Source organism: Emydura macquarii, unplaced genomic scaffold (genome assembly GCF_026122565.2).
Source record: "Emydura macquarii macquarii isolate MOO-44397 ecotype Brisbane River unplaced genomic scaffold, CSIRO-AGI_Emac_v2 contig_3240, whole genome shotgun sequence".
Taxonomy (NCBI): Eukaryota; Metazoa; Chordata; order Testudines; family Chelidae; genus Emydura; species Emydura macquarii.
The window spans coordinates 7370410-7395944 of record NW_027133377.1 but is presented as its reverse complement, the minus strand read 5'-3'; the positions used below and the strand labels follow the sequence as shown (position 1 = coordinate 7395944).

At 40.2% G+C, this 25535-nt stretch overlaps 1 protein-coding gene across 5 annotated transcripts in view; it reads left to right on the top strand.

Moving 5' to 3' along the window:
- LUZP2 (leucine zipper protein 2) overlaps nt 1–25535 on the top strand; it is a 299712-nt gene that overhangs the window by 199585 nt on the left and 74592 nt on the right. For all 5 annotated transcript variants that reach the window (XM_067532095.1, XM_067532096.1, XM_067532097.1 and 2 more), the window contains one exon: nt 230–292. In XM_067532095.1, coding sequence (XP_067388196.1) covers nt 230–292 — 63 coding nt within the window. The remainder of the gene's footprint in view (nt 1–229; nt 293–25535) is intronic.

Sequence of the window (25535 nt, the reverse complement as noted above, 5' to 3'; positions counted from 1 at the left end):
TTAACTCTTCCTTGGTTCCCATAATTGGTTTAGACATGCTGTCCTTGCAAAGAATTTGTATGCGTGCATCTTAAAAAAGAAAGAAAGAAAAAAACTGACTTTGCTTCAGTTTTTTTGATCTCCGAGCGAAATTCAGTTTTCCATTGTCAGAATTTGCTGATATCTCTTCCATGCCATCTTCTCCAATGTAAATTATTTTAAAGTTTAATTTATTATCCTTCATTTGCAGTCAAAAAAGATCCAGGCCCAGCTGAAGGAGCTTCGCTATGGGAAAAAGGATTTGATTTTTAAGGTGAGTTTATATTACTAGAGCTGGCTAAGGTATTTACTTAAAATCAATATAACATTAAAATTATCCCCTGGGATGATAACTGCCTTTATTACTGCAGTACTGCAGAATCATTTCCCTAACCGTCAACATAATGAAAGGAGCTCAAAGCTCTGAACTGCAGACATCTCTCCCATAATATGTTCTCTGAAATCCCCTCTACTTCAGTATTGAAGGAACAATGCATAGTGTTACGATGCTTTCTGTAACAAAGATGGAGGTGATTTCAAAGCTTCAAAATTCTGTTATCTTCATCATTATTTAAAATTAAAGAGGAAAAATATTTAGCTTATGAATATTTACATTAAAATGCCTAGACCAGTGCCCCAGTCAGTATTCTGCTGGTGGCCCAAATTGCTCCCACTCTTTTACAGATTCCTGTGAAGGGCTTTTTACCTTTCTAATTGGGCAATACAGTATTTTATGGCTGCCCTGTGGTTTCTATTTGATTAGCAGTCCTCCATGCTAAAAGCTGTACAGGCTAACACTTAAAGGAAAGCCTTCTGATATTTGTGACAAGTAGAATGACTTGTGACAAACATGGACAATAAAATCTTATCCTGCAGGCATCTGGCTTTTATCCATCTAAATACCCGCTCTGCTGAAATTTCTTTTCTGCAACTACAGCTTCCAGAAAACAATATCCAATATCTACTAGGGATGTGCAAACCAAATTTAGGTTCAGTCTAATACCCATAAGCACCCAAAAGTTTAGATCCTCAGATCAAACGTATCCAAATTTCTGTCTGTAAAATCAGGCAGATAATATTATGAGAACAAGATGTCTCACAGGATTTTACATACCTCTTACTTCTGGTTTTGGAACCTTGAAGATGGGGGAGCAGAATTAGAGAGAGGCCCTGGGCATGAAAAGCCTTATTCAATTTTCACTAACTTTAGGCAGTTTCTCAAAGAATTTGAGGAATTTTCTCTAAGTTAGGTCCAGTGTTCCAGTCTGGAACTAGAAAAATGACAACTAATGAGGTGGAATCAACTCCACTTCAGTCCAGGTTCAGTTTGGATTGTAGGTGAAAATGATAAGATGGGAAAGAAATGTATTATCTAAAACTGGTTAGGGGGAAAAGGCTTATTTTATTTACCTGCACCAGGAAGGTAAATATTATTATTTGTACTAGGCTATGTTATATGACAAGTCAGTGGCCAACCTGGGAATACAACCAATTTCTCTTAAGTCCCAATTCATTACCTATCTAGTAGACTGTGCTGCCTATCAGGAAGGATGGGCCTGTGGTTGTGGCACAGGGCTGAAGACCAGAAAGAGGTCAGGAAGGGTTTTTTTCCTTTCAGTGTATGCTGGGGTCTTTTATCTCCTTCCTCTGAAGCATCAGGGTTGTCCACAGCTGGAGATTGGAAATGGGCAGGTTTTTGAGGTGGCACCAAGCATTCTCTCTCTCAAGTTCTTGGCTGGCTGGTTCTAGCGTGTGTGCTCGGGTTCTAACTGACCACCATATGTGGAGCTGGGAAGGAATTTTCCTCTAGATCAGATGGGCAATGATCTTGGAGACTTTTCACCTTCCCTTGCAGCACAGGATGCAGATCATTCATTAGGATCATCTGGGTATATCTCACTTAATCACTTCCTTGCTATCGCAGAGGCCTGTAGCACTGGGGCACCTTAGTCCCTCCTATTCTCTGTCTATGGCACATAATAAATTAGCCTCCTGTAATTAGCGTGCAGGAGCTAGTTGGAAGTGTTGGCCTGTGATATGCAGGAAGTCAGCCTAGATGATCTGGTGGTCCCTTCTGGCCTTAAACACTACGAGTTGACTGTTCCATTATAGGCTGTGCCATAGCCAGTGTGAACTTGGGCAAGTAATTTAATCTCCTTGTAACTTAGAGTCCTTATGTGCAAAATGGAATAATATTGTTTATTTACCTCCCGGGGATATTGTGAGGATACATAAATTTACATAAAGCAGTTTGAGCTCCTTAGATGGAAAATGCTAAAGAATTGTAAAATCTCCATTGGAACTCCTGGATTCCACACGTGAAGCAGAACTCTCATTACTTACCAGAGAATCTACAATCTCTCTAGAGTCAGTGTTCAGTTGTAAGAAACCTTCATTACTTTCACTTGTTAATTTGAAATTGTGCCGTTGTGTATTTTCTGAAATGCCTGTTGTTTTTGTTTTGTTTTAATGAAGTGACTAGTCACGTTTGCTTAACAAAGGGAAAGGGAATAACTGAGCTTTAGGCTAAAGTCCTCTATTGTAGCACTGGAAGGTGAGATGCCAGCAACAGTAGAACAAAATAAATTTCAGTCAGTATATTTCTCTGCATGTACTTCAGGGCTGGACTACCCCCTCATAAAAACTGTCAGTTGTAACAACTGTTTGTGTACATAAAATTGTGAAATGTGGAATATAATATCTTAGGTATGGAGCAGCGATCTCAAATTCTGCGATTGCATTGGTAAACTGACAGCTTTTCACACCTCTTGTGCTCAGTTTTAGAGGTTTCTATCATTGGTGAGAGGTTCCCAACCTTCTTGAAGAATGGGTGGTGTTTCTACCACTACTTTCCTCTGATAAAAGGCATCTTTATCCTCTGCCAAGGGCTCAGTAGGATCCCTTCTTGGGGACAGAAACAAGAACACACTGAATCATTGGATTCCTACATGCCACTCAGTCTTCTGCAACATTACACACCTTTGGGCTACACTGTCCCTCTGGTAGAAGGGAGAGTACAATCATGTTGTGAGCAGATGATCTTCCAGCTGGGGTCTTCCACCAGCACAGAGCATGAATAAATTTGACCCATATGTTGTAATTGGTGGTGCATGCAATACATTAAGGAGCTAGTAACATGCCCAAGCAGTGGAAGAGCAGATTCCCCAATTTTTAATATTTAGCTTAGTGCTTGTGATGGGTGCTGTACTGAGAGATCTGGAGAATAAACTTCTCTGTGTACCGATAGAACTGTAGAACAGTTAGTGCTCAACCCAGACAGCCTCAACCCTGACTTCTGGGGATAGCCATAGATTGGAGAGAACACTTCAATCTGTACTCATTCAAACATTGTGTTCTCTGCTAAAATTGCCAGGAAGGGTGCCAGTTGTGGTGGTAGGTGTGGTTGCTTTTTTTGTTTGTTGGTTGTGTGGGTTTTTAGTTTTTGGGTTTGGGTTTTTGTTGTTGTTGTTGTTGTTTTTTGGTTTTGTTTTGTTTTTTTGCATGGCCACCAGAAACTTGTTCTCTCGTTTATTTCAAAAGGCCACAGGATAAGCAGTAACCATTATCATCACTGAATTTCTGTTCTGCTTGCAGCTGTAAAAAATGAATAAAAGTGGCAGCTCTGTCTTCTCTAATTCTCTAATGAATCAGTTAATAGTGTCTAATATTAACCTGACTCTGCAAGAGCTTCTTATCAGGTTGCAGTAAATAAAATCTAAAGTAATAATAATACTTAGAATTTACAATCCACCTTATATTTTCAAAGCACTTCACAAATATGAACAAATTCATCTTCATAGACCTCCTTTAGAGGCACAAAAGTACAATTAATTATCACCATTTGACAGATGGGCAAAGTGAGACAATGGTTAAATGACTTCCCCAAGGCTATAGAAGGTGTCAGTATCTCAGTTGGGATTAGAATTCAAGAGTTGCTGGCTCTCAGCCCAGTGCTCAATCTATGCTATCACACTCTTCATAGAGAGTATGGAGACCATTTTTTAAAAGAAGCAAACTCTAATTTGCCATGTCTTGAAACAAGAGAAATCAAGACCATCTAGTGCCAAATTTCAGCCACAGCCTATTTTATGGCCCTACTTGTGCAGCAAATTACCTCATGAAGACAGCTACAATTTCTGAATGAGTCCATTTTAATTATAATCGTAACCCTAAAACCCTGATTCAGCAAAGCATTGTCAGCATATGCTTAAGGGACTGAAGTTTATGTGCTTTGCTGAATGAAGGTCTGCATTTGTTTCAACTATTTTTAACTAGTTCCTCACCCACTCCCCAGGTCACTTCTCAATATCAGATATTTTAATTAATTAAAAAAAAAGAAAAATCTGTGTGTGTGTGTGTGTGTGTGTGTGTGTGTGTGTGTGTGTGTGTGTGTGTGTGTGTGTGAAAATATAAAAGTTAAACGTAGGCGTGATATAAATTCATGATAGTGAAAAAGAACATTCAGTAATTGCATTCATTACGCAGTTTTATACAGATCACTTATTGTTTCTGCACCTTTTGTCTCATCAGTGATATCAACTGTAATTTTTACAAAATCTGAATACTTATTTTATTATGTTTGCAGTGTATTTTTGTGATATGTTTAAATGGTTCTGATTTTTAGTTTCAGAAATGCATATTTCATGTATCGTTTAATCCATTTTACTTCTTTTCATTTAAGATTCCAAGGTAAAATAATAATTGTTTCTCCATATAATAGGAAAGTAAAACTGGCGACCTCACAAGCTAATTACATGTCAAAAGCTTTAGAAAGTAAAGACAAAACAAAGAGGAGAAAGGGAATTTTAAAATGCCATTGGTTGAGATTATGAAAGAGGTCTAGAGAATTATACCATAACGATTGGAAAATGTGTGATTAAATCCCCTGGACTACTTTAATAATCTCTACTGATACATTTTAATTCTTTTAAGTGGCTTCAGTGTTTAGGAAGAGTTCTGGATAGACAGTCCTGAAAACAGGTTTTCTACATACACAATTGCTATATCATAGGCAACAGCAGTATAAACTTTGCCTGCCAGCATAATTCAGCCTTCTCTAGTACAAGGCTATCTGCTGACACTGCTGAAAAGTTCAGTTTGTGACAGTATTTCTCCGATTGGACAATTAGTCACTAAAACCTGGACTGCCATTTATAGTACCTCCTCCAGTAAGGTACTTGGCAGCCCCGATTCTCGTAGATGTTGTTAAAAAACTGAGGATACTAAGCACCTCAAACTAGGTGCTCAGTATTCCTCAGGATTAGTGGCATTAATTTGTCAGTTTGTAGAGATTTGGAGACATTACAGGATTAAAGGAAGCAATGTTTTGTTAAATGACCTGCAATGAGGACTCAGTTCAAGAAAGTATCCCTATTCGGACCAACACTTTTGCATGTGCATAAATTAAGTGTGTGCTGAAGTGCTGTCCTGAGTAGAATCATAGAGTTGGAAGGGACCTCAGGAGGTCATCTAGTCCAACCCCCTGCTCAAAGCAGGTATAACCTCAGCTATATCATCCCAGCCAGGGCTTTGTCAAGCCGCAGCTTAAAAATCTCTAAAGATGGAGATTCCACCACCTCCCTTGGTAACCCATTCCAGTGCTTCACCACCCTCCTAGTGAAAAACTTTTTCCTAATATCCCTAGACCTCCCCCACTGCAACTTGAGACCGTTGCTCCTTGTTCTGTCATCTGCCACCACTGAGAACAGCCTAGATCTATCCTCCCTGGAACCCCCTTTCAGGTAGTTAAAGGCCGCTATCAAATCCCCCCTCATTCTTCTCTTCTGCAGACTAAACAAGCCTAGTTCCCTCAGCCTCTCCTCCTAAGTCTTGTGCTCCAGCCCCCTAATCACTTTTGTTGCCCTCCACTGGACTCTCTCTAACTTCTCCACATCCTTTTTGTAGTGGGGGCCCCCAAACTGGACATAATACTCCAAATATGGCCTCACCAATGCCGAATAGAGGGGAATAATCACTTCCTGCGATCTGTTGGCAATGCTCCTACTAATGCAGCCAATATGCTATTAGCTTTCTTGGCAACCAGGGCACACTGCTAACTCATATACAACTTCTTATCCACTGTAAATCCCATGTCCTTTTCTGCAGAACTGCTGCCTAGCCTGTCGGTCCCCAGTCTATAGCTGTGCATGAGATTCTTCCTTCCTAAGTGGAGGACTCTGCACTTGTCCTTGTTGAACCTCATCAGATTTCTTTTGGCCCAGTCCTCCAATTTGTCTAGGTCACTCTGTATCCTATTCCTACCTTCCAGGGTATCTACCACTCCCCCCAGCTTAGTGTCATCTGCAAACTTGCTGAGGGTGCAATCTACCCCATCCTCCAGATCATTAATGAAGATGTTGAACAAAACCGGTCCCAGGACCGACCCGTGGGGCACTCCACTTGTGATCAGCTGCCAGCTAGACATGGAGCCATTGATCACTATTCGTTGAGCCCTATGCTGTAGCCGGTTCTCTATCCATTTTATAGTCCATTCATCCAACCCATACTTCCTTAACTTGCTGATAAGAATACTGTGAAAGACCGTATCAAAAGCTTTCCTAAAGTCAAGGTATATCACGTCCACCACTTTCCCCACATCCACAGAGTCAGTCATCTCTTCATAGAAAGCAATCACATTGGTCAGGCATGACTTTCCCTTGGTGAATCCATGTTGACTATTCCTGATCACCTTCCTCTCTTCCAAGTGCCTTAAAATGGATTCCTTAAGGACCTGCTCCATGATTTTTCCAGGGATTGAGGTGAGGCTGACCGGTCTGTAGTTCCCTGGATCCTCTTTCCTCCTGTTCTTGAAGATGGGCACTATATTTGCTTTTTTCCAATCATCTGGATGGAGTAGGGATGGCCTGTTATATTCATTTAGATGGAATATGTTGGCTAAAGGTGTTAGCATAACCCAGTTGCTGTCCAACGCTGTTAAGCAAGACTTGAGGCTTGATATATAGAGATCTCAGCTTGCTTAGTGCCATGGCACATAGCTCATTAAAAATCTTTTAATCTTTTATTAAAGGTTGTGAAAAGAAGGGAACATAGTAAAATATTTTAAACGTCAAGTATTAAATCAGGCTTTCATTTTAACAACTTTTTTTGTTCCCTTTTCCATTATCTGGAATAAGTTTTAAAAGGGAAAAAACCCTTTGTTTGACAGTCTCTTAAATGGTATCAAAGATAGTAATAAGTGTCCTTTTGGGGAAAAGAGAAGAAGTTAGTTCAGATGGGCTGAAAATGTCATTGTTGCTGTTGTTGTTCAAGTCCAATCTTAGAAGGAAAAGCCTCCTTGTTTTGACAGTCTCTTAGGTATTAAAGATGGTAATTGTCATCCCAGGTGGTGGGTGGATTCAGCGGGAGATAGAAGGGGTGACACTGTCATCTGGATTCCTCTCTTTCTGGCCCATTCTGGTCAGGTTATCCCTCTGGCTCAGATTGATGAAAGCACAGGGTCCCAAGAAACAATTATCCACTAATTAGGCCTGGAATCTGGCATAACAATTTTGGCTCATTAACTTCTGGCTCCACATCTCCTGTTTTTAACAAGCTTAATTTTTACGCCATCCCTGAATCTCATCAACTTAGCCTTTTTGTTTAGACTAATTCCATTATTCTGTCTCCCTTTTGTGCCTTTTCCCATCAGCATTTTGTATTATATGTTGTATCATCTTACAAACTTTTACATACTTTTTTTTACAGGTGAGCTCACAATTTACGTAAATTTGTAGGCCCAATTGTCACAACAGGCCTTAAGCACATAATTAAGTACATTCCTAAGCCCGGTTCTTAAGATCAGTACTGATATAAAATACACTTCTATTAAATTTCAGTTTCAAACTGTCTTTCCAAAACAAAATGCTGGTCTTCCAGAAAGCTCATTAAAGGGTGGTAAGGTTTTCTTTTTTACATAATGGTCTTCTTATAGTAAAAATATTCTGAGAGAGGCAGATTTCTGTAAGATTAGATTCAGAGCATAATTGACTGGACGTAGCAATAATGTGTACTGTACCTCCCCCTAAGGTAAAATTGAGGCTGCCATATGTAGGCTTGTGTTTCACTGCCTATTAAAAGTAGTTAATTACATCCCCAGTAAATTTATTTCCTGGAGTTGCACAATTTTGCAGTGGCACAAAGAGCATAATTCTGTACTCCCTAGGGACAAAGTGATAAAAGCTAACTCAACAGAAGTGATGTTTTCAACATTAAAATTTAAAATGCCACAATGGAAAAATCAATTAAATAAATTGCCTTTAATCTTTTAAAGGGCTGCTTTGCCAAAAAAAAAAATCAAATCAAATTATTCACTAAAATGCCACAAAATATTTGGATACAATAGCAAACATGGAAATGTTGTGTGTGTTGTACCTTTTGGCTCAGACCCAGTCCTGGTATGAGCAGATGTAACTCCATTTGATGTTTGTTTGAGTTGCATCCATTTATACTAAAGCTGTGTTAGGCAATAGAGTTCAGCTCAGCTGCCCTTTCGTGTTTTGAAGAACAGTCCCTTTATTGATTCACAATTTTAAAAGGCTTTTTATTATATTTAAAACACAGTAGACTACTTTATTTGTTTTCATAAAATAGCTTTTTATTTCTTTAAAGAAATACAGTGATTTCCTTAACCGATTCACAACTCAGCATTTTATATACTGAAAAGAGGTGCATTGAATTTTTGGGGTATTTTTTTTTAATTACTCTGTAATGCTGCACTAAACCTTTGGTCATGATCCTTCAGTCTCTGCATGGGCACCCCTACAGAGATAGGCCTACTCCCGCAATTCTTTAACAGTAGAATCTCGCAATTCACCTCTATATGTATCAACTATATGTATACCCCAAAATTAAAAAAAAAAACCCAAAAAACAGTAAGAGGACAAAAAAAATGCTACTATGGCTAAACAGAATAAAAGAGGCAGTTAGAGACAAAAGACATCTTTTAAAATTGGCAGTTAAATCCTACTAAGGAAAACAGAAGGGAGTATAAATTCTGGCAAGATAAACGTAAAATTATAGTTAGGTAGGCCAAAAAAGAATTTGAAGAGCAACTAGCAAAAGACACAAAAGCTAACTGTATTTTTTTCTATGTACATCAGAAGCAGGAAGCCTGCGAAACAATCAGTGGGCGCACTGGCCAATCAGGTGCTAAAGGAATACTATTGCAGAGAAGCTAAATTAATTCTTTACATCTGCCTTCATTGAAGAGATGTGAGGGAGAATCGCACCCAGCCATTCCTTTTAGGTGACAAATCTGAGGACCTGTCCCAGGTCGAGGTGTCAATAAAGAAGGTTTTGAAAGAAAGTGGTAAATTAGTAATAAATCACCAGAACCAGATGATATTCATACAAGAGTTCTGCAGGAACTCAAATTAAAATTGAAGAACTGCTAATTGTGGTATGTAACCTATCATTTAAGTCAGCCTCTGTACCAGATGACCGGATGATAGCTAAGGTAACACTGATTTTTAAGAAAAGCTCCAGAGGCGATTCTGACAACTTCAGGCAGGTAAGCCTAACTTCAGTATCCGGCAAATTGGTTAAAACTATAGTAAAGATGAAAATTACTGGACACTATCTGTTGGAGAAGAGTCAATACAGCTTTTGTAAAGGGATATCATGCCTCACCAATCCATTAGAATTCCTTGAGGGTCTCAACAAGTATGTGGAGAAGAATGATCCAGTCTGGATATAGTGTACTTGGACTTTGATAAAGCCTTTGAAAAGGTCCTTCACCAAAGGCTCTTAAACAAATTAAGCAGTCATGGGAAAGATGGAAGGTCCTCTCATGGATTAGTAACTAGTTAAAAGATTAAAAACAGAAGGTAGAGTAAATGGCCAGCTTTCACAATGGATGGCAAGGATCTATAGTGGGATCAGTGCTGTTCACATATTCATAAATTATCTGGAAAAAAGGACAAAATAGTGAGGTGGAAGTTTGCAGTTGGCACAGAATTACTCAAGATAGTTAACTCAAAACTGACTACAAAGAGTTATAAAGGGATCTCACACAACTTGGTGACTGCACAAGAAAATGGCAGATGCAATTCAATGTTGATAAGTGCAAAGTAATGAAATTGGACAATATAATCCCAATTATACATACAAAATGATATGATCTATATTAACTGTTACTACTCAAGCAAGAGATCTTGGAGTCATTGTGGATATTTCTCTGAAATGTGCAGTGGCAGTCAAAAAAGCTAATAGAATGTTAGAAATGATCAGGAAAGGGATAGATAATAAGATAGAAAATATCATAATGCCAATTTGTAAATCCATGGTATGCCCACACTTGGAATACTGTATGCAGTTCTGGTTGCCCCATCTCAAAATAGATATATTAGAATTGTAAAAGGTGAAAAGAAGGGCAAGAAAAATGTGTAGGGGTGTCGAACAGCTTCTGTATGAAGAATGATTAAAAAGAATGATTAAAAAGCTTAGAAAAGAGATGACTAAGGGAGGATATCACAGAGGTCCATAAAATTATGAATGGTACAGACAAAGTGAATGAGGAAGTGTTATTTACCCCTTCACATAACACAAGAACCAGTCATCCAATGAACTTAACAGTCAGTGTGTTTAAAATAAATATAAGGAAGTACTTCAAAATGCAACACAGTCAACCTGTGGAACTCATTGCTATGGGATGTTATGAAGGCAAGAAGTATAACTGAGTTAAAAAAAAATTAGACTAATTCCTGGAGGATAAGTCCATCAATGGTCGTCCCGACCCGGGACAGCTATCACCTTGGATTTCATCATGCAACTACCAGAATCCAATGGATTTATGATGATTCTGAATTCTGACCGTGGTAGACCACTTGACCAAGATGGCCCATTTCATTTCCCTGCACTGGTCTACCTTCTGCTGAGGAAACCACTCAGTTATGGATAAAGCACATGTATTTCTCCAGGGCCTTCCTAATCACTTTACCTCCAATTGAGTGCCACAATTCATTTCCCAATTCTAGGGTTTTTTTTCATTTTTAAGAGAGGCTTGATGTTTTGTTTATTCATAGAAATAAATTGTTAGCTAAAAAATGAGATAAAGAACAAAACAATCCATGCATAATCTAGTATAGTGTGAAAATATACTTTAACTAAAGGTGTTTGAATATGGTTTCAGATTGTATCTTGATAAACAAGTTAATGAGGGCAGGATCACTGTTGCATGGTTAATGAGCTACAGAAAAATCTCGGCAGGCATTTGAATAGCCTTGGGGTAAAAGATAGTTTAGAACAATTTTTGGAATTTTGGGGATTTGTCTAGGTGGGGGTTTTCACTGTGTTCATCACTTACAGCAAGGTTCAGTGATTCCAGCAGTACACTTCTCAGCATAAAGAAGTGACAAACGTATGGTTCTTTTCGCTTAGCAATTTGTAGAGCTGACTGAAAAGTTTCAATTCCTCATTCGTATTTCACTGGATTGGGGAGTTGGGCAAACTGGGTTCTATCCCCAAGCCTGCCCTTACCTGCTCTTTTGCCTGGGGCAAGCTGCTTCACCTTGCTGTGCATCTGACCATCCCGTGTCTGTCTTGTGTATTTAGATTGTAATCTCTTAGGGCATGGGCTTTCTCTCACCATATGCGTGTGCACAGTGCCTAGCATAATGGGCACTGAGCACAGTTGTTGCCTCTTGTGCATGTAGTGGACTATTTATTTTGGAAGGTTTTATTAATTCATACACACACACACACACACACACACAGGTTGCTGTACGATTATGGTAAAGGCAAGGTCAAAGAATTGAACCTTGCACTGGGAACTAAAGGAGATAAGGTTTGTGATGGTTCTTACTGCTGGGTGAGTTCGTTCTACAGTCCCAGATCGGCTCCCCAGAAAACTCTCTCTCACACAGATGACCTTTACTCTTATTGTGGAAAGTTTCATTGTGCCAGAGGAGCTTAGTTGTCAGCCATTGTCTTTAGCCTGGAGTGTTAGTCAATCTTTTGGATATCCTAGGCCCAGGTAAGGAATTGCCTGGAAGATGAGAACTGAAACTTTGAACTTGAATTATTCTATGGGAAGCCATAGCCTGTGTTGCTGAGGAGACATGTTCTCTACTAATTCGTTTCCTAAGTGATGAAGGCTTCATGCCCAGATGTATTGAATCGCTGTAGTCCAGCCAATAGGTGTCAAAAACATGTACAGTATAATCCTGATTATCCAAATAGCATAGAGGACATGGATTTTGTTCAGATAATCAAGAGGCCAGGAGCCATTGAGCCATTCAGCAGCAGCTGGGAGCTCATCCTCCTTCTTGCAGTCTTGACCTGCAGTTTCTACTCTGTTCCACTCACTCAATCCTGTCACAGCAGGGCTGCAGAGGATTTCCTGCACTGCTGGAGGGCCAGTGACACCCAATCTTTGCAGGCACAAGGTACGGGATGGGCAAGGGGAAAGGCTGAAGACCTGATGAGGCACAACAGAGACCCTGGCCAGGACTCTGCTCTGCCCCACCAGGACCACGACCATAAATGACAGAAAATATTATTCATAGATGATATGTGTAGCATCAGCGAGGAATATAGAAGCACTTCTAAACTGAAAATTGTGGGAGTGTACTGTCAACCAAAGATGACTGTGCCATGGCGACAAACTCTTCAATATGCTTTCCTCTGCCCACCAACATAACCTCTCTCTTGCTCAGGTTCAGCTTCAGCCAGCTCTTCTTTATTCATCAGCTGATCTAGTCCAAGACTGGGCCATCTTGATGGTGGTGGTGTGGTCTTATGTAGTGAAGGATAGGTAAATCTGTGTCACCTGCATGTCATTGACACTTGAGTCTGTGTTGTCCAACCAACTCACCTGGTTAGTTGTATATAGATATTGAATAGGACCAGGGAGAGAACTGATCCTTGGGGGACTCCACAAATGTGAGGTCTGGTGATGGAGATTTTCATAGATTCTAAAGCCGGAAGCATCCATTCTGATAATCTAGTCTGACTTCCTATATAACACAGGACATAGAACTTCCCCAAAATCATTCCTAGAGCATATCTTTTAGAAGGACATCCAATCCTTGGTTTAAAAATTGTCCATGATGGAGAATCCACCATGACTCTTGGTCAATTGTTCCAGTGATTAATTACTTTCTCAATTAAAAACGTATGCATTTTTTCCAGTCTGAATTTGTCTAGCTTCAACTCCCAGCCATTGGATCGTGTTGTACCTTTCTCTGCTAGATTGAAGAGCCCATTGTTAAACATTTGTTCCACATGTAGATACTTCCAGGTTGGAATGAAGTCATACTTAACCTTTTTTTTGTCAATCCAAATGGATTGAGCTCTTTGAGTCTATCACTATAAGGCATGTTTTCTAATCCTTTAATCATTCCTGTGGCTCTTCTCTGAACTGTTTCCAATTTATCAACATCTTTGTATTGTTGGCAGAAGAAAAGGACACAACATTCCAGCAGCAGTTGCACCAGTGCCAAAAAAAAGAGAAAAATGGCCTCTCTGCTTCTATTCAAGATCCCCTTTTTATGCATCCCAGGATCATGTTAGCTCTTTTGGCCACAGCATCACACTGGCAGCTCATATTCAGCTGATTATCCATCACAACTCCCAGAATAGAGTTCTCCATCCTGTATGTATGGCCTAAATTTTTTGTTCCCAGATGTATACATCTACACTTAGATATATTAAAACACATATATATTACATCAACACTGTTAGCTTTGTCAACCAAACTTGTAATTTAATAAAAAAAGATATCAAGTTAGTTTGACAGAATCTATTTTCCATAATCCAATGTTGAGTTGCATTAATTACATTGCCCTCCTTTAGTTTATTATTAATCAAGTCCCGTATCAGCCTCTCCATTATCTTGCTCAGGATCCATGTCAGACTGATAGGCTATAATTACCCATGTCATCCCATTACCCCTTTTAAAAAATTGGCACAACATTCGCTTTCTTCCAGTCTTCTGGAACTTCCCCAATGCTCAAACCTATTGACAATCAACTTCCTATCACTACTCATTGGGTGCATCCCACCTGAAAAGACTCAAACCATTTTGCCACATTCCTCTGGACTTTTTCCATCTCTCTTTGGAGAGAGAGCAGTATCTTGTGGTCAATGGTGCCAAATATTGCAGAGAGGTCAAGGAGGATGAGAATGGATGTCTGTCCTTTGACAGCAGGAGATCACCCATCAGTTTCATTTAAAGCAGTATAAATGTCATGTCCTGGCCTACACCCAGATTGTACCATGCCTATGAGATTAGCTTCAATGTAATGAGTTTGAAGTTGGCCTTTGGCTAGCCTGTCTATGAGCTTGTTCAGCAACAAGAGGCTTGATGCTGGAAAGTAGGTAACTAGAACTGGTGTATCCAGGGTTCACTGTTAGCTGGGTGTTTGAAAGAGGAAGGAAAAATTCTTTCTCTAAGGGAGGCACGGTCTATTTCAGTCATGAAAATGCAGTTCCTTCACGTGTGAAAATTCAAAAAATTTCTGTTTGACTAATTAAAATGAAACCTTTTGTTTCAGATCAGTTCAACCCAAGTCAGAATTCTAGGTGTCTTGAACATAACTGGAAACCTATTGTTTTGAGTCAGTTTGACATTAAATTGCATCTGCCTATGAGCTATGAACATAGTTCCTCATATGAGTTTTAGGTCAGTTCATATTCTGTCTTTCCTATGAGCCAGGCTCCTTTGTTTTACTGTATTTCTCATGGTGCTCTACAGTGACCTCTCTAGCCAAGCTGTTTGGTGAATCATGGGAGTCACATGACTGTAGGATATTATTGGAGATGTAGTCTAGCCAGGGAGGCCCAGTTCATCAGAGCCTGAACCACCTGAACTACACTTACCAGGAGGCACTGTGGTACCATAGGCAGAGACAGTTTAGTGAAACAAAATATTTCAGTTTCAACACACTGGAACAAAATGTTTTGACTAAATAATTTTGAATAAAAAACTTTTCAGGATTTTTCATTCCATGAAAAATTTTGATAGTAGGACTTTTGGCTCAATTTGGGATGAAAACAAATGCCAAAATACTAGAATTTTCCATTGTTGCTCCATTCTATCAACAGTTTGTAAAACTCTAAAGTGCATCTCTGATTCCCTAGAAGTCAAGAATACAGCATCTTGAGGTTCTCTCGATTTCAACACAAGAATTTGTAATGTAATTTTACAGACTAACATTCTTTGATGCCTGCTTTTTGCAAATTTTCTTTTTTCCATCTACTATTAATAGTACCTACAATTGTGTACTGAGAATCTAAACAGAATTGGGCTCAATTAGCCCCTGTACAAAACACATACAATAGGAGTGGATGCTATCTGCCTATAATAGCTTAAAATCTAAGGAGAGAGGTGACATATAAAGTGTGCAGAGATGTAGTCAGATATAACCACTTATATATACATTGTTATACACATTTGTAATCTTTTTATGATCAAGTAAGTCACAACTAAACTCATCTACCCCTCAAAGCATCATTAAACCAATAAAGGCTGAACCAGAAAAAATACCATCTCCTACTAAAGTATTCCTTTAATAGTTTTATAAACTGGTGGGGAAAACAAGTTTGCAATATTTGGGTATAATGTATGTATTAGCATATTGTTACAGAGCTCATAATGTAGCCTTGAGTATTAAAATGTTATTACATTTTTAATGAGCTGAAAATTCCAATTGAAAAACAGTTCTGTATGCCCTTGAGGTGGCCTTAAGGGTCTGGATTTACGTTTCAAGTCAATGCTATCCTTAATAGCCAGTCTGAGTTATTGTATGTGACAAGGTTACTTAGATAAATCTGGAAGCAGCAGCAACAGTTTTACTGCTAAACAAGCTTACAAACATTTCAAACCTCACTAGGTATCTGCACCCACTCCTACTGAAGGCAGGAAGCGTTTTGCCATTGGCTTCAAAGGGAAATAGATCTACCCCCAAATGATTGCCACTTACTGAGGGAAGTTGCTTTAATCAGGATCCCAAATGTATTAAGTAGAGAAGAAGTAGAAGTTAATTAAGACACTGAAAACACTACCACTGTGAATCCAAACTGCCTCAAACTCATGCCCAAAGCTTGAGTGACAGGGGAATTCAGAGCTGGGAGAAGATATAAGTCTAACCCAAGGCAGGTTCTTTGTGTAACAGAGAAATCATTAAAAAAGGGAGACAGAGTTTATAAGTCTCTCATGAAACCTCTTAATTTGTTTCCATATGTCCTGTATTACTGTCTGTACTGCAAGAATTCTCAATGAATGAGGCCAGTATCAGCCATACACTTTGTAAGTAATCTGTATTGGCACAGTCATTTTTCTTTGGTGTTTAAGTTCCACAGTGATAGGAACTGTAGAAATACCTAAGATAAATAGATAATGTGTTTTCTCTGGGACTACTGGGACTCAACATTTTGTATAATAAGGATATTGGGGCAAGTTTTGCTCTTAGTTACAACTATGCTGTTCCAATGACTTCACTGAGCCAACATGGATGTCAGTGAGACCAAAATAGTCAAATACAAGCACATACATTGCAAAAAAAACTCTAAGAGGAAGATTCTGTCTCTATGTGCCTATGGGTATGGACATGTAAGAGTAAGCAGGGCTTACATCCTGAAGAAGGAGGGTAGGAGAATGGGTTGAATCTTGGTTCCACCTCTGTATTCACTATCACTGTTCAGTGGCACCAAGTGTTCATATTTTCTAAGAGGCAAATAGTGTCCAAAGAGTAAATACAGTAGATTTCTCTTCACTGGACAGCTCATTCCATGTTTGTCTCTCTTCCCAGTTAAGCTGCTGTTCCAATTAGAAGATATAATTTTAAAATTAATAAATAAATACACCAAAAATACAGAAAAGAAAATGATACTCACCTTTTTTAACTTAAATATTTATTTAAGTACTGTATGAAAAGATTAGAGCTCAAAATTTCACACCTATTTAACATGTGGTTAAACACCTTTTAACTATTTGATACTGGCTGAATGTTTCCCAGTTAAGTAGAATTTGTGATAATTACATCATCAATAAGCAGCAGTACTTGGCATTCAATATAATTAGGCTAAAAAAATTTCCTTGGGAGAGATCCCAATAAAATCCCAGTTTAGCATGTCCTGAATAAGGCCCTGATCCTTCCAACACTTATATATGTATTTATCTTTGCACATACTAGTAGTCCCTTTAAATGAGGGTGAAATCTAGCCCTCTCTAACTACACATCACTGAAATGTTTTGAAATTTTGACCAAAAACAAAGAAGACACCAATTCAGCACAATTTGCCATGTTTCAGCCTATTCTTATTTCCAAAACAAGATTTTCAGTTACATTTGAGACCTCATTCCAAAGTTAGAGGACATACCATAACTGTCAATCACAAATAATATTCATATAATATAATTTTCCTGCATATTACCTGAATGACAGCCATAAGTATTTCATAATATCCAGGCAATATATGAAATCCAAGATCTTATTACACACCTGAGAAAGATTCATTGTGATTAGCTAGTCTGACTTGTATAAAACAGGCCATAGAACTTCCCTAAAATCATTCCAGGAGCACATCCAATAGAAAAACATTTGACCTTGATTTTAAAATGGCCTGTGCTGGAGAGTGCACCGTGATCCCCAGTAAATTGTCCCAATGATTAATTACCCTCACTGTTAAAAATTTACACCTTATGTCCATTCTGAATTTGCCTAGCTTCAGTTACAGGCATTGGATCATGTCACGCCTTTCTCTGCGAGGTTGAAGAGCCCATTATCAAATACTTGTGCTCCATAGAGGTAGTTAGAGACTGTAATCAATTACCCCTTTTCTCTTTGTTAAAGTAAACAGCCTGAGTTCCTTGAGTCTATAACTATAAGGCATATTTTCTAATCCTTTAATCGTTCTCATGATGCTTCTCTAAACCCTCTCCAATTTACCTTTTCATTGACAATTTGGCATGACTTTCAACTCTTAATAGTTCAACCATTAAGATATCTCTGATCAAATTATGGCTGCACAGAGGTTGGGGATAGGAGAGGAAGAGATAGTAGAGGAGCCATTTCATGGACTGCCTATGTCTCCTATGAAGAAGGCAGACATAATCTGTGTGCAACTGTAATAGGATGGCAGATTCCAGGGATGCAGCGTGCTTCTGATAAGACATCTTGATATCAGGTGCATGAAACCAAGCATTTTTGCTGTGTCATGCTAGCAAAAGGATTTTATTAACTCAAACATGAGTGTTTATGTATCTCTCTGAAGCAGAGAGATCTAGGGATTAGGATGAGGAGCTCCTCCAGGGGAAACCTCCAGGGGAAAGCTTCCTCCAGGAAGGAAATTGAAGGGGCTATATTTGGAGGATGCTTGTTAGAAGCTAGATGAGCAGATATATATATATGCAGTATTCCATGCTCCAGAAGGTGAATATATATCTGGGTGATGGATTTTTCCATTTGTTCCATGCCTTTGTTCCATGCCTCTCCTGTGAAAAATTTAGATTTTGCAGAGAGCGACGCTAGCACATCTGAAGACATTATGCCTGGTCTCCGAAAGCATAAAACATCAAGCCCCTCTGAGGATCATAGAGTACATCGTCTTATTACTTGGCTTTGACTTTAAGAGAAAGAGAGCTGAGCTTTTAGAATGTCAGTATGATATACAGCATGCAATAGTTATAGATCTTTGGTGAACAATCAAAGACATTGTTCCAAGAAAAAGAAGGCATTGTTTGCACACTGTTTGACGTATCACAGATTCAAATAGATGCAAAAATCCTCATTCGGATCCAGAGACACTCTGGATTTGTATCTATGTAACTGAGATCAGACTCTAGTCCAATAGCCACCTCTCCCTTTTTTATATATATATATATATATATATATATAATATATGGGCATTTTCTCTAAGGTAATTTGCAGTGAATTAGAATGAGTACATTGAGTTCAGTGGGAGTTTGGGGGAGTGAAGGGAATGCAAGGCTCCTAAGTGGCTTGAAGTTCCTGCACTTATAGTAAATACTCAAAATACTCTCTCGGGAGAATCAATGCTGTTTCATTTCATTTTTCCTCTATTAGGACCAGATTTTTAAAGGTGCAGAATCCTATGAGAAGATCAGAACTATGGACATTAGGGACTGAGGTCCCTCTCTGCCTCACAGTGTCATGCCCTTATAGTGGACGTAGTTAAAAAATTTATTTTACCAATGAGTAAGAAATCACCAATTCTAGCAGTATTCTTCATTACAGTAATTATTGGGAAGTGTTGCTCAAACTGGTATTTTTTTACTTTCTGGTTTAAAAAATAAATAAAAGCTTTTAAGCTTATCATTCTCCAAAGCACTTTATAATATTTTTTTTTGGAATAACTTCTATATTGAAATGGTTTTACTCATTCTGGGTACCAATTGTGCTCTTCCCTTAACCTCTCTTCACTGTATGGGAAATGTTAATTAACAACAGTTTTTCAAAGGATTAGCCTAAAGTAGCAACAAAATGTCCAATTTTGGATAGAATTTAACAGACAATTCTGAAAATTTTTGGAAAATGATTAATTTGGTCATTGTAAAATTACAGCAGGGTAAAGAACTAAGCTGAGCTGAGATTTAATATCAGCTGCTGCTGAATGAACTATCCATTATTTCAATAAAAAGAATTTTTAGTGCAAGGACTTAATGTCGGTTTGTAGCAGCTGGATTGATACCATTGGCCTATTGGTTCAATAGCCTGTGAAGAAAATAACTAACATGATAGACTGAGCCATTAAAGTAAATCAATCAACTATTACTTTAAAAATATACCCAAGTAAATGTGTACTACTGAGATAATAACTGCTGCCTGCAAAATTATTTTTATGATAAATATTAGCACTGCTTTTGAAATATGATACCTATACTCCATAAATTCTTGATATGAAATAAAGTTATAGAAGAGCTCGTCATTGGAAATAACCTTAGATCAAGTGATCATGAGTTGATTCAGTTTAAATTAAATAGAAAGATAATCAAAACCAGCTCATCAACTATGACTTATTATTTTAAAAGCACAGATTTTGGGAAATTAATTACAGACAGCTGGACTGAAGAACTCAATGACTTGAATGTGGAGGAGGCTTGGAATTTCTTCAAATCAACTATACAAAAGCTATCTGAAATTTGCATCCCAAGCAAGGGGAAAAATATCTAGAGAAAGACTGCAGATCCAGATGGATGAATAGCCACCTCAAAAAGGTAATTAGGCATAAGCAGAGAGCCATTCTAGGGAATGGAAAAAAGGGTCTATCAGCAAAGAAAATAATTCGTGGATGTTAGAAAATGTAGGAGTAAAGTAAGAATTGCTAAAAGTCTATCTGAATTAGCTCTTGCCAAGAAAATTAAGATAAATAATAAAAGGGTTTTCAATTATAAATAAAAAGTGAATAAGGAAGGAGGTTGGAAAGCTATGCAGTGTGGATGGGAAGGAGATTAAAGATAATCAGGGTATGGCCCCAAAACTAATAGAGACTTTGCCTCTGTCTTCAGTAAGGATGATAGTATGGAACAAGTGCATGAAGGCAGTACGTCTGATGGTAATGTGTCTAGAAAGGGACCAAATCTGAAGTGAAAGAAAAACTTACAAATCTTACTGCGCTTAAATCAGGGACGGACCATATAGTTTCTATCCCAGAATACTGAAAGAATGGCATATCTGTCCAGGTTCAGGGACAGGGCTCAAACTGCTTGACGTCAGATTTATGGGTTGAGGTTAGTACCTTGGCCGAGGTCAGAACTTGTGTTGTAATTCCAGGTCCAGAGCGAGGTTCAGAATCCAAGTCCAGAGCCGAAGTAGATGACAGAAGTTTGGGAGCAGTGTCAGTCATAGCAGCTTCCTGGTGATTTACATTGTTGCCTGGATGCTTCCTGGTACAACCTGTGGACTTTTGGGGGGCCAAAAGGCCAATTGGAAGCCTCCATGGCAGCTGTCAATATGATCTCACAGGGAGGCAGGACTTCTGGTAGTGTATGTCAATGGTGGTTTGTGGGTCACAGGGAGCAGCTGGGTTACAGTTGCGCCGAGCGGCCTTGTGAAGGTTCCATTGCCTGGTGGCTGTACCAACCCAGTTTGAGTCCCACCAATCCTTACATTACCTCCCCTTCCGGGGCACCTCCCCCACCAGGCCAGGTTTATCCGGGTGGCTGCATGACAGGCCACTATGAATTTGGGCACACAGACCTGGGATGTCAGTTCCCAGGATTGCTCCTCAGGGCCATAACCTTCCCAGTCAAGGAGGTAGGGAACTATATCTGATTTTAAAATCCAAATTCTCATGAGCCTTATATTCACCATGTCCCCGGACCTGTGCCAAGAGGGCAGAGGTTGTTGTGAGTGAGCACAGGAGTTGTCCACATGTGGCTTCGGCAGTGATACCTGAAATACTGGGTGTGCCTTGACAGATCTGGGCAGCTGAACCCTGATGGTCACTGGGTTAATCACCTACCTGATTGGGTATGGGCCAAGGTGTTGGTAGTCCAGTATGTGACAAGGCAAGTTCATGTGGACATGTCATGCTGAGAGCCAAACCTTTTGACCAGCTACAAACGTGGGGCCTTTCTGGCACCAGTGGTCAGCATATCACATGTAGTCCGTTGTGCATTTTGAAAATGCATCTTAAGCTCCTCCTGGATTTCATGGATTTGCCAAACCCAGTCAATGGTTGTGGGTTTGTGGAGATGGCAGGTACTGCTGGGTGGAGATAGAAGAACTCAGGTGGGTGGAACCCAAAGTTCAAAAAGAGTAGATTCTGCCCAGTGGAAATGTGAGTTCCATTTTTGCAGGTGAATTCTGCTTAAGGCAGGAGAGCTGACCAGTCATTCTGGTGATCATTTGTAAAGCACTTTAGATACTGTTCTAAAAGCTGATTCATTCCCTCGGACTGGTCAGCAGTCTGTGGGTGATAGATGGAAGATGCGTAGGTGTGGGTGCCAAGCAGCAGCATGGTTTTGTGCAACACAAATTGCAGACTTCAGTGAAATGTGGTCTGTTTGGGGAGCCCATGGAGATGGATGATGGCTTGGCTGCTGGTGACATACGTCTCTTCTGTGATAGGCAGAGGTGCAAAGGGGGGCAAAATGGGTCATTTTGGTTAACTGATCAACCACAGTGAGGATGACAGTGTATCTATTAGACATGGGGAGCTCCACTATAAAATCCAGGCTGATGGCTCTCCAAGGTTTAGCTGGGGACTCTGCAGGTATTAGAGTGACAAAGGGATTCATGGATGGCCACTTGGTCAGAGTGCATCTCTCACAAGAATCTGTGTAGAAGTGCACCATTGCTTACATCTTGGACTATCAGAAAGAGTGGATAATCAGGTAAAGGATCTTGAGGCGGCTGAAGTGGCCTGCTAGTGGGAGCTCATGGCTGAATTTCAGGTCCTCAGATCAGAGGAAACTCCAGGGGGATGCAGGGCCCAAGCATAATTTTTTCGGGCCCAGTACAAACTTGTAACACGGGCCCCCTCCCACACACATACCCATGGGGGATGCAGCCTGGACCGGGTCCCCCAGGGTCTCTGGGCCCCAGTAAAGTGTACCCTTTTCCCCCCCCCATGCGGGGGCCCTTGTGGGATGTACAGGCAACCCTTTTATAACAGATTAAATCATTCCATATTTGATGTTGCCGTTTCATCCTACCTCGAGTTCCATAGGAGGGTGTTCCTATCCTGCTGCTGAGTGGCTCAAAGACATGGGAAATTATGGCAGCCAGGAAATTGCAGGGTTTGAGGCTGCATGGTGGCGCTGTGCTTGAGGGGCATCAGCAGCCTTGTTTTGGACTTCAGGGTGGTTTGTGATGATGACATTAAAATATGTGAAGAACAGGGCTCAGCAGAGATGTCTTTGGTTTAGTGCCTTAGAGTTGCAAAGTTATTCTAGATTTTTATGATTTGTAAACATCTGAATTGGGTATAGGGTCCCTTTCAGGTAGTTGTGCCATTCTTCAAAGGCAACCTTGATAACTAAAAATTCTTTATAGAGTATTTTGTAATTCTGTTCTGTTGGAGTAAGTTTCTGTGAGTAGTGTGCACAAGGGAGGGGATATTGTTGGGATAGTATGGATCTGATGGCAGCATTGGAGGCTTTGGTCTCAGCGAGAAAGGGCTGCATCGGGTCAGTGTGTGTCAGGAGTCGTGTGCTGGAGAAGGCCATCTTGAGCTGTCTGATCACCTATCGTACTAACAGGGACTAGGCGAAGGAAGCGTTCTTACATAGAAGCACTGTTAATGGGGTTGTCTGGCCCCAAAATTCCACGACTGAAATGTCTATAAAATTAGTGACTCTCAGGAAGCATTGTAGCACTTGATGTTTTGAGGAGCTGTATAGCATCCATTTTCCTGGTTTCATTTGGAGGCCATTGGGTGATACGATGTAGCAAGGAACCGCATGGAATATTGATAGAAGCTGTACTTTTTGAGTTTTGCATATAGACCATGTTGATTGAGCCAATCCACTAGGTATACTATATCCAATATACTAGGTATGTTGCTCAGGACGCTCAGAGAAGACAACTGTGTCAGCAAGGTGAACTATGATGTACTGGTCTAAGATGTCATGAAATATATCATTCATTGGAAAGTGGCAAGGACATTTGTGAGACCAAATTGCATTATTAAATATTCATAATAGCCATATCAGGTTTGAAAACGTTGTCTTTCATTCATCCCTGCTCTGATCCTTACCTGATAGGCAGCTCCACACAGGCTGAGCTTAGTGAATACCTGGGCTGACCACACTCGGTCCAACAACACCAGGATGAATATGAGGGGGTACCGGTTTCTGATGGCTGTTTGATTGAGGGCTCAATAATCCATGCATAAATGCAGGATTCCATATTTCCTTTTGACAAAAAGAACAAGGGCCCTGGAAGGAGATACTGATGGCCAGATTCTTCTAGAGATAGGAACACAGGGTGACCTGGTCTGGTTCTGGCATTACATAGATGTAGTTGAAGGAGATATTGAACTCAGGCTGTAGCTCAGTCGAACAGTCATATTCCAGATGTGATGGTAAAACATCTGCATTTTTTTCAAAGATGTCCGTGTCCTCATGGTACTTAGCAAGAAGAGCAGGGGTTGATTCTAGTGATGGTCACACCTGGACTACAGCCATGGTCTGGGGATTTTCTGGCAGTGGCCCAGTCTCTGGGCAAGATCCACTGGGCAGTGCACGCAGGCAGACTTATTGGCAAAATTAAGAGCAGAAGCTGATTTTGTGTTCCTACCACAGGACATGCAGGTCATAGGTCACCTGCCACGAGATAACAATGATTAGGGGGAAATGTGGTGAGTTGATCATATCAAACCTTAGGATTCCTCAGTGATTCTGGATAACAGCTTCCAAAGGCGCAGTCTCCTGTGTCACTGGGCTCTAGGACAGGGGAGAGCCATCTATAGTCTCTACACAGACGGGTTTGGATTTGGTTCCACTGGGATCCCCAAGGCAAGTGTGGCATCGGTGTCCACAAAGTTGTTCACTGTCCTGGTGTTCATGAGTGCCGATTGTGGAGGAGACTCATTAAGACTCACTTGGGCTGTGGAAGCGGACCTGAACTTGGAGGTGTAATGAGGGTTTGCCATGTTTTGGGAATGCTTCATTAAGGGATGAATGGTTCGTGGATCACCCAGACTGGCCCCCTTTACCATGCCTGGGCTCAATTGTTTCACAAATGTTGCTCGACTGGGGCCTGTAAGGGGCAACCAAGTGCATGGCCAGATTCCCCACAGTAGAAACACAAAATGTGGTTGCAACAGCATTCTCTTTCCTTGAGAATCATATGGCAGTGGGCTGCATTGAGTTGCATGGGCTCTGGTACTGGGACAGTACCAAGGAGTATTGGCAGGGGCGTGACACTAACCCCTTCCTTTCTTTGCATTGCTAAAGCAGTCTTCAGTGAGTACAGAGAGGTCAACAAAGGCATCCAAGTGGGTCAGGGTTTCCACATGAGCTAGTACGTCTTTGACTTCCTTATATAATCCTCACTGAAACTGATAGAACTGGGCCACCTCATTTCACTTGGCATCAGAGATGATTCATCAGAAGTGGGTGATGTAGGAGGTGACCAATCCCTGCCTCTGTTTGAGTTTTTGCAAAGTTGCTGTGGCTGAGCAAATGCAGTGGAGGTGGTCCAAAATGATCCCTCCCTCCCTCCCCCCCCCCCCAAAAAAAAAAAAAAGGCTGAAGGAAGGTATTTCAATTCATCGGCACCAGACTTCCTTGTTCTAACAGGATTGCAGCCCACTCTAATATGTCTTCTGTTAAGAGGCTAATTACAAATCCCTTTAGCTTGATCAACGGGATAGGACATAGGGCAGGAACTACAAACAACATTGATTAAGAAAACCCTGAATTGCTAGTGGTCTCCCCTGAAGTGTTCAGGGAGGCGAGCTGTCAGCCCCATATCTAGGGGGGTGGGCATGGCACATGTCAAGAGTGTAGTATTCTCACCTTAGAGCCAGTGGTCTGCTCCCTCAGGGACTGGTTCTTGGCGGCATACTGTTCCAGTTGAGAACACTGTGCAGCATTTTCTTCATGTGTC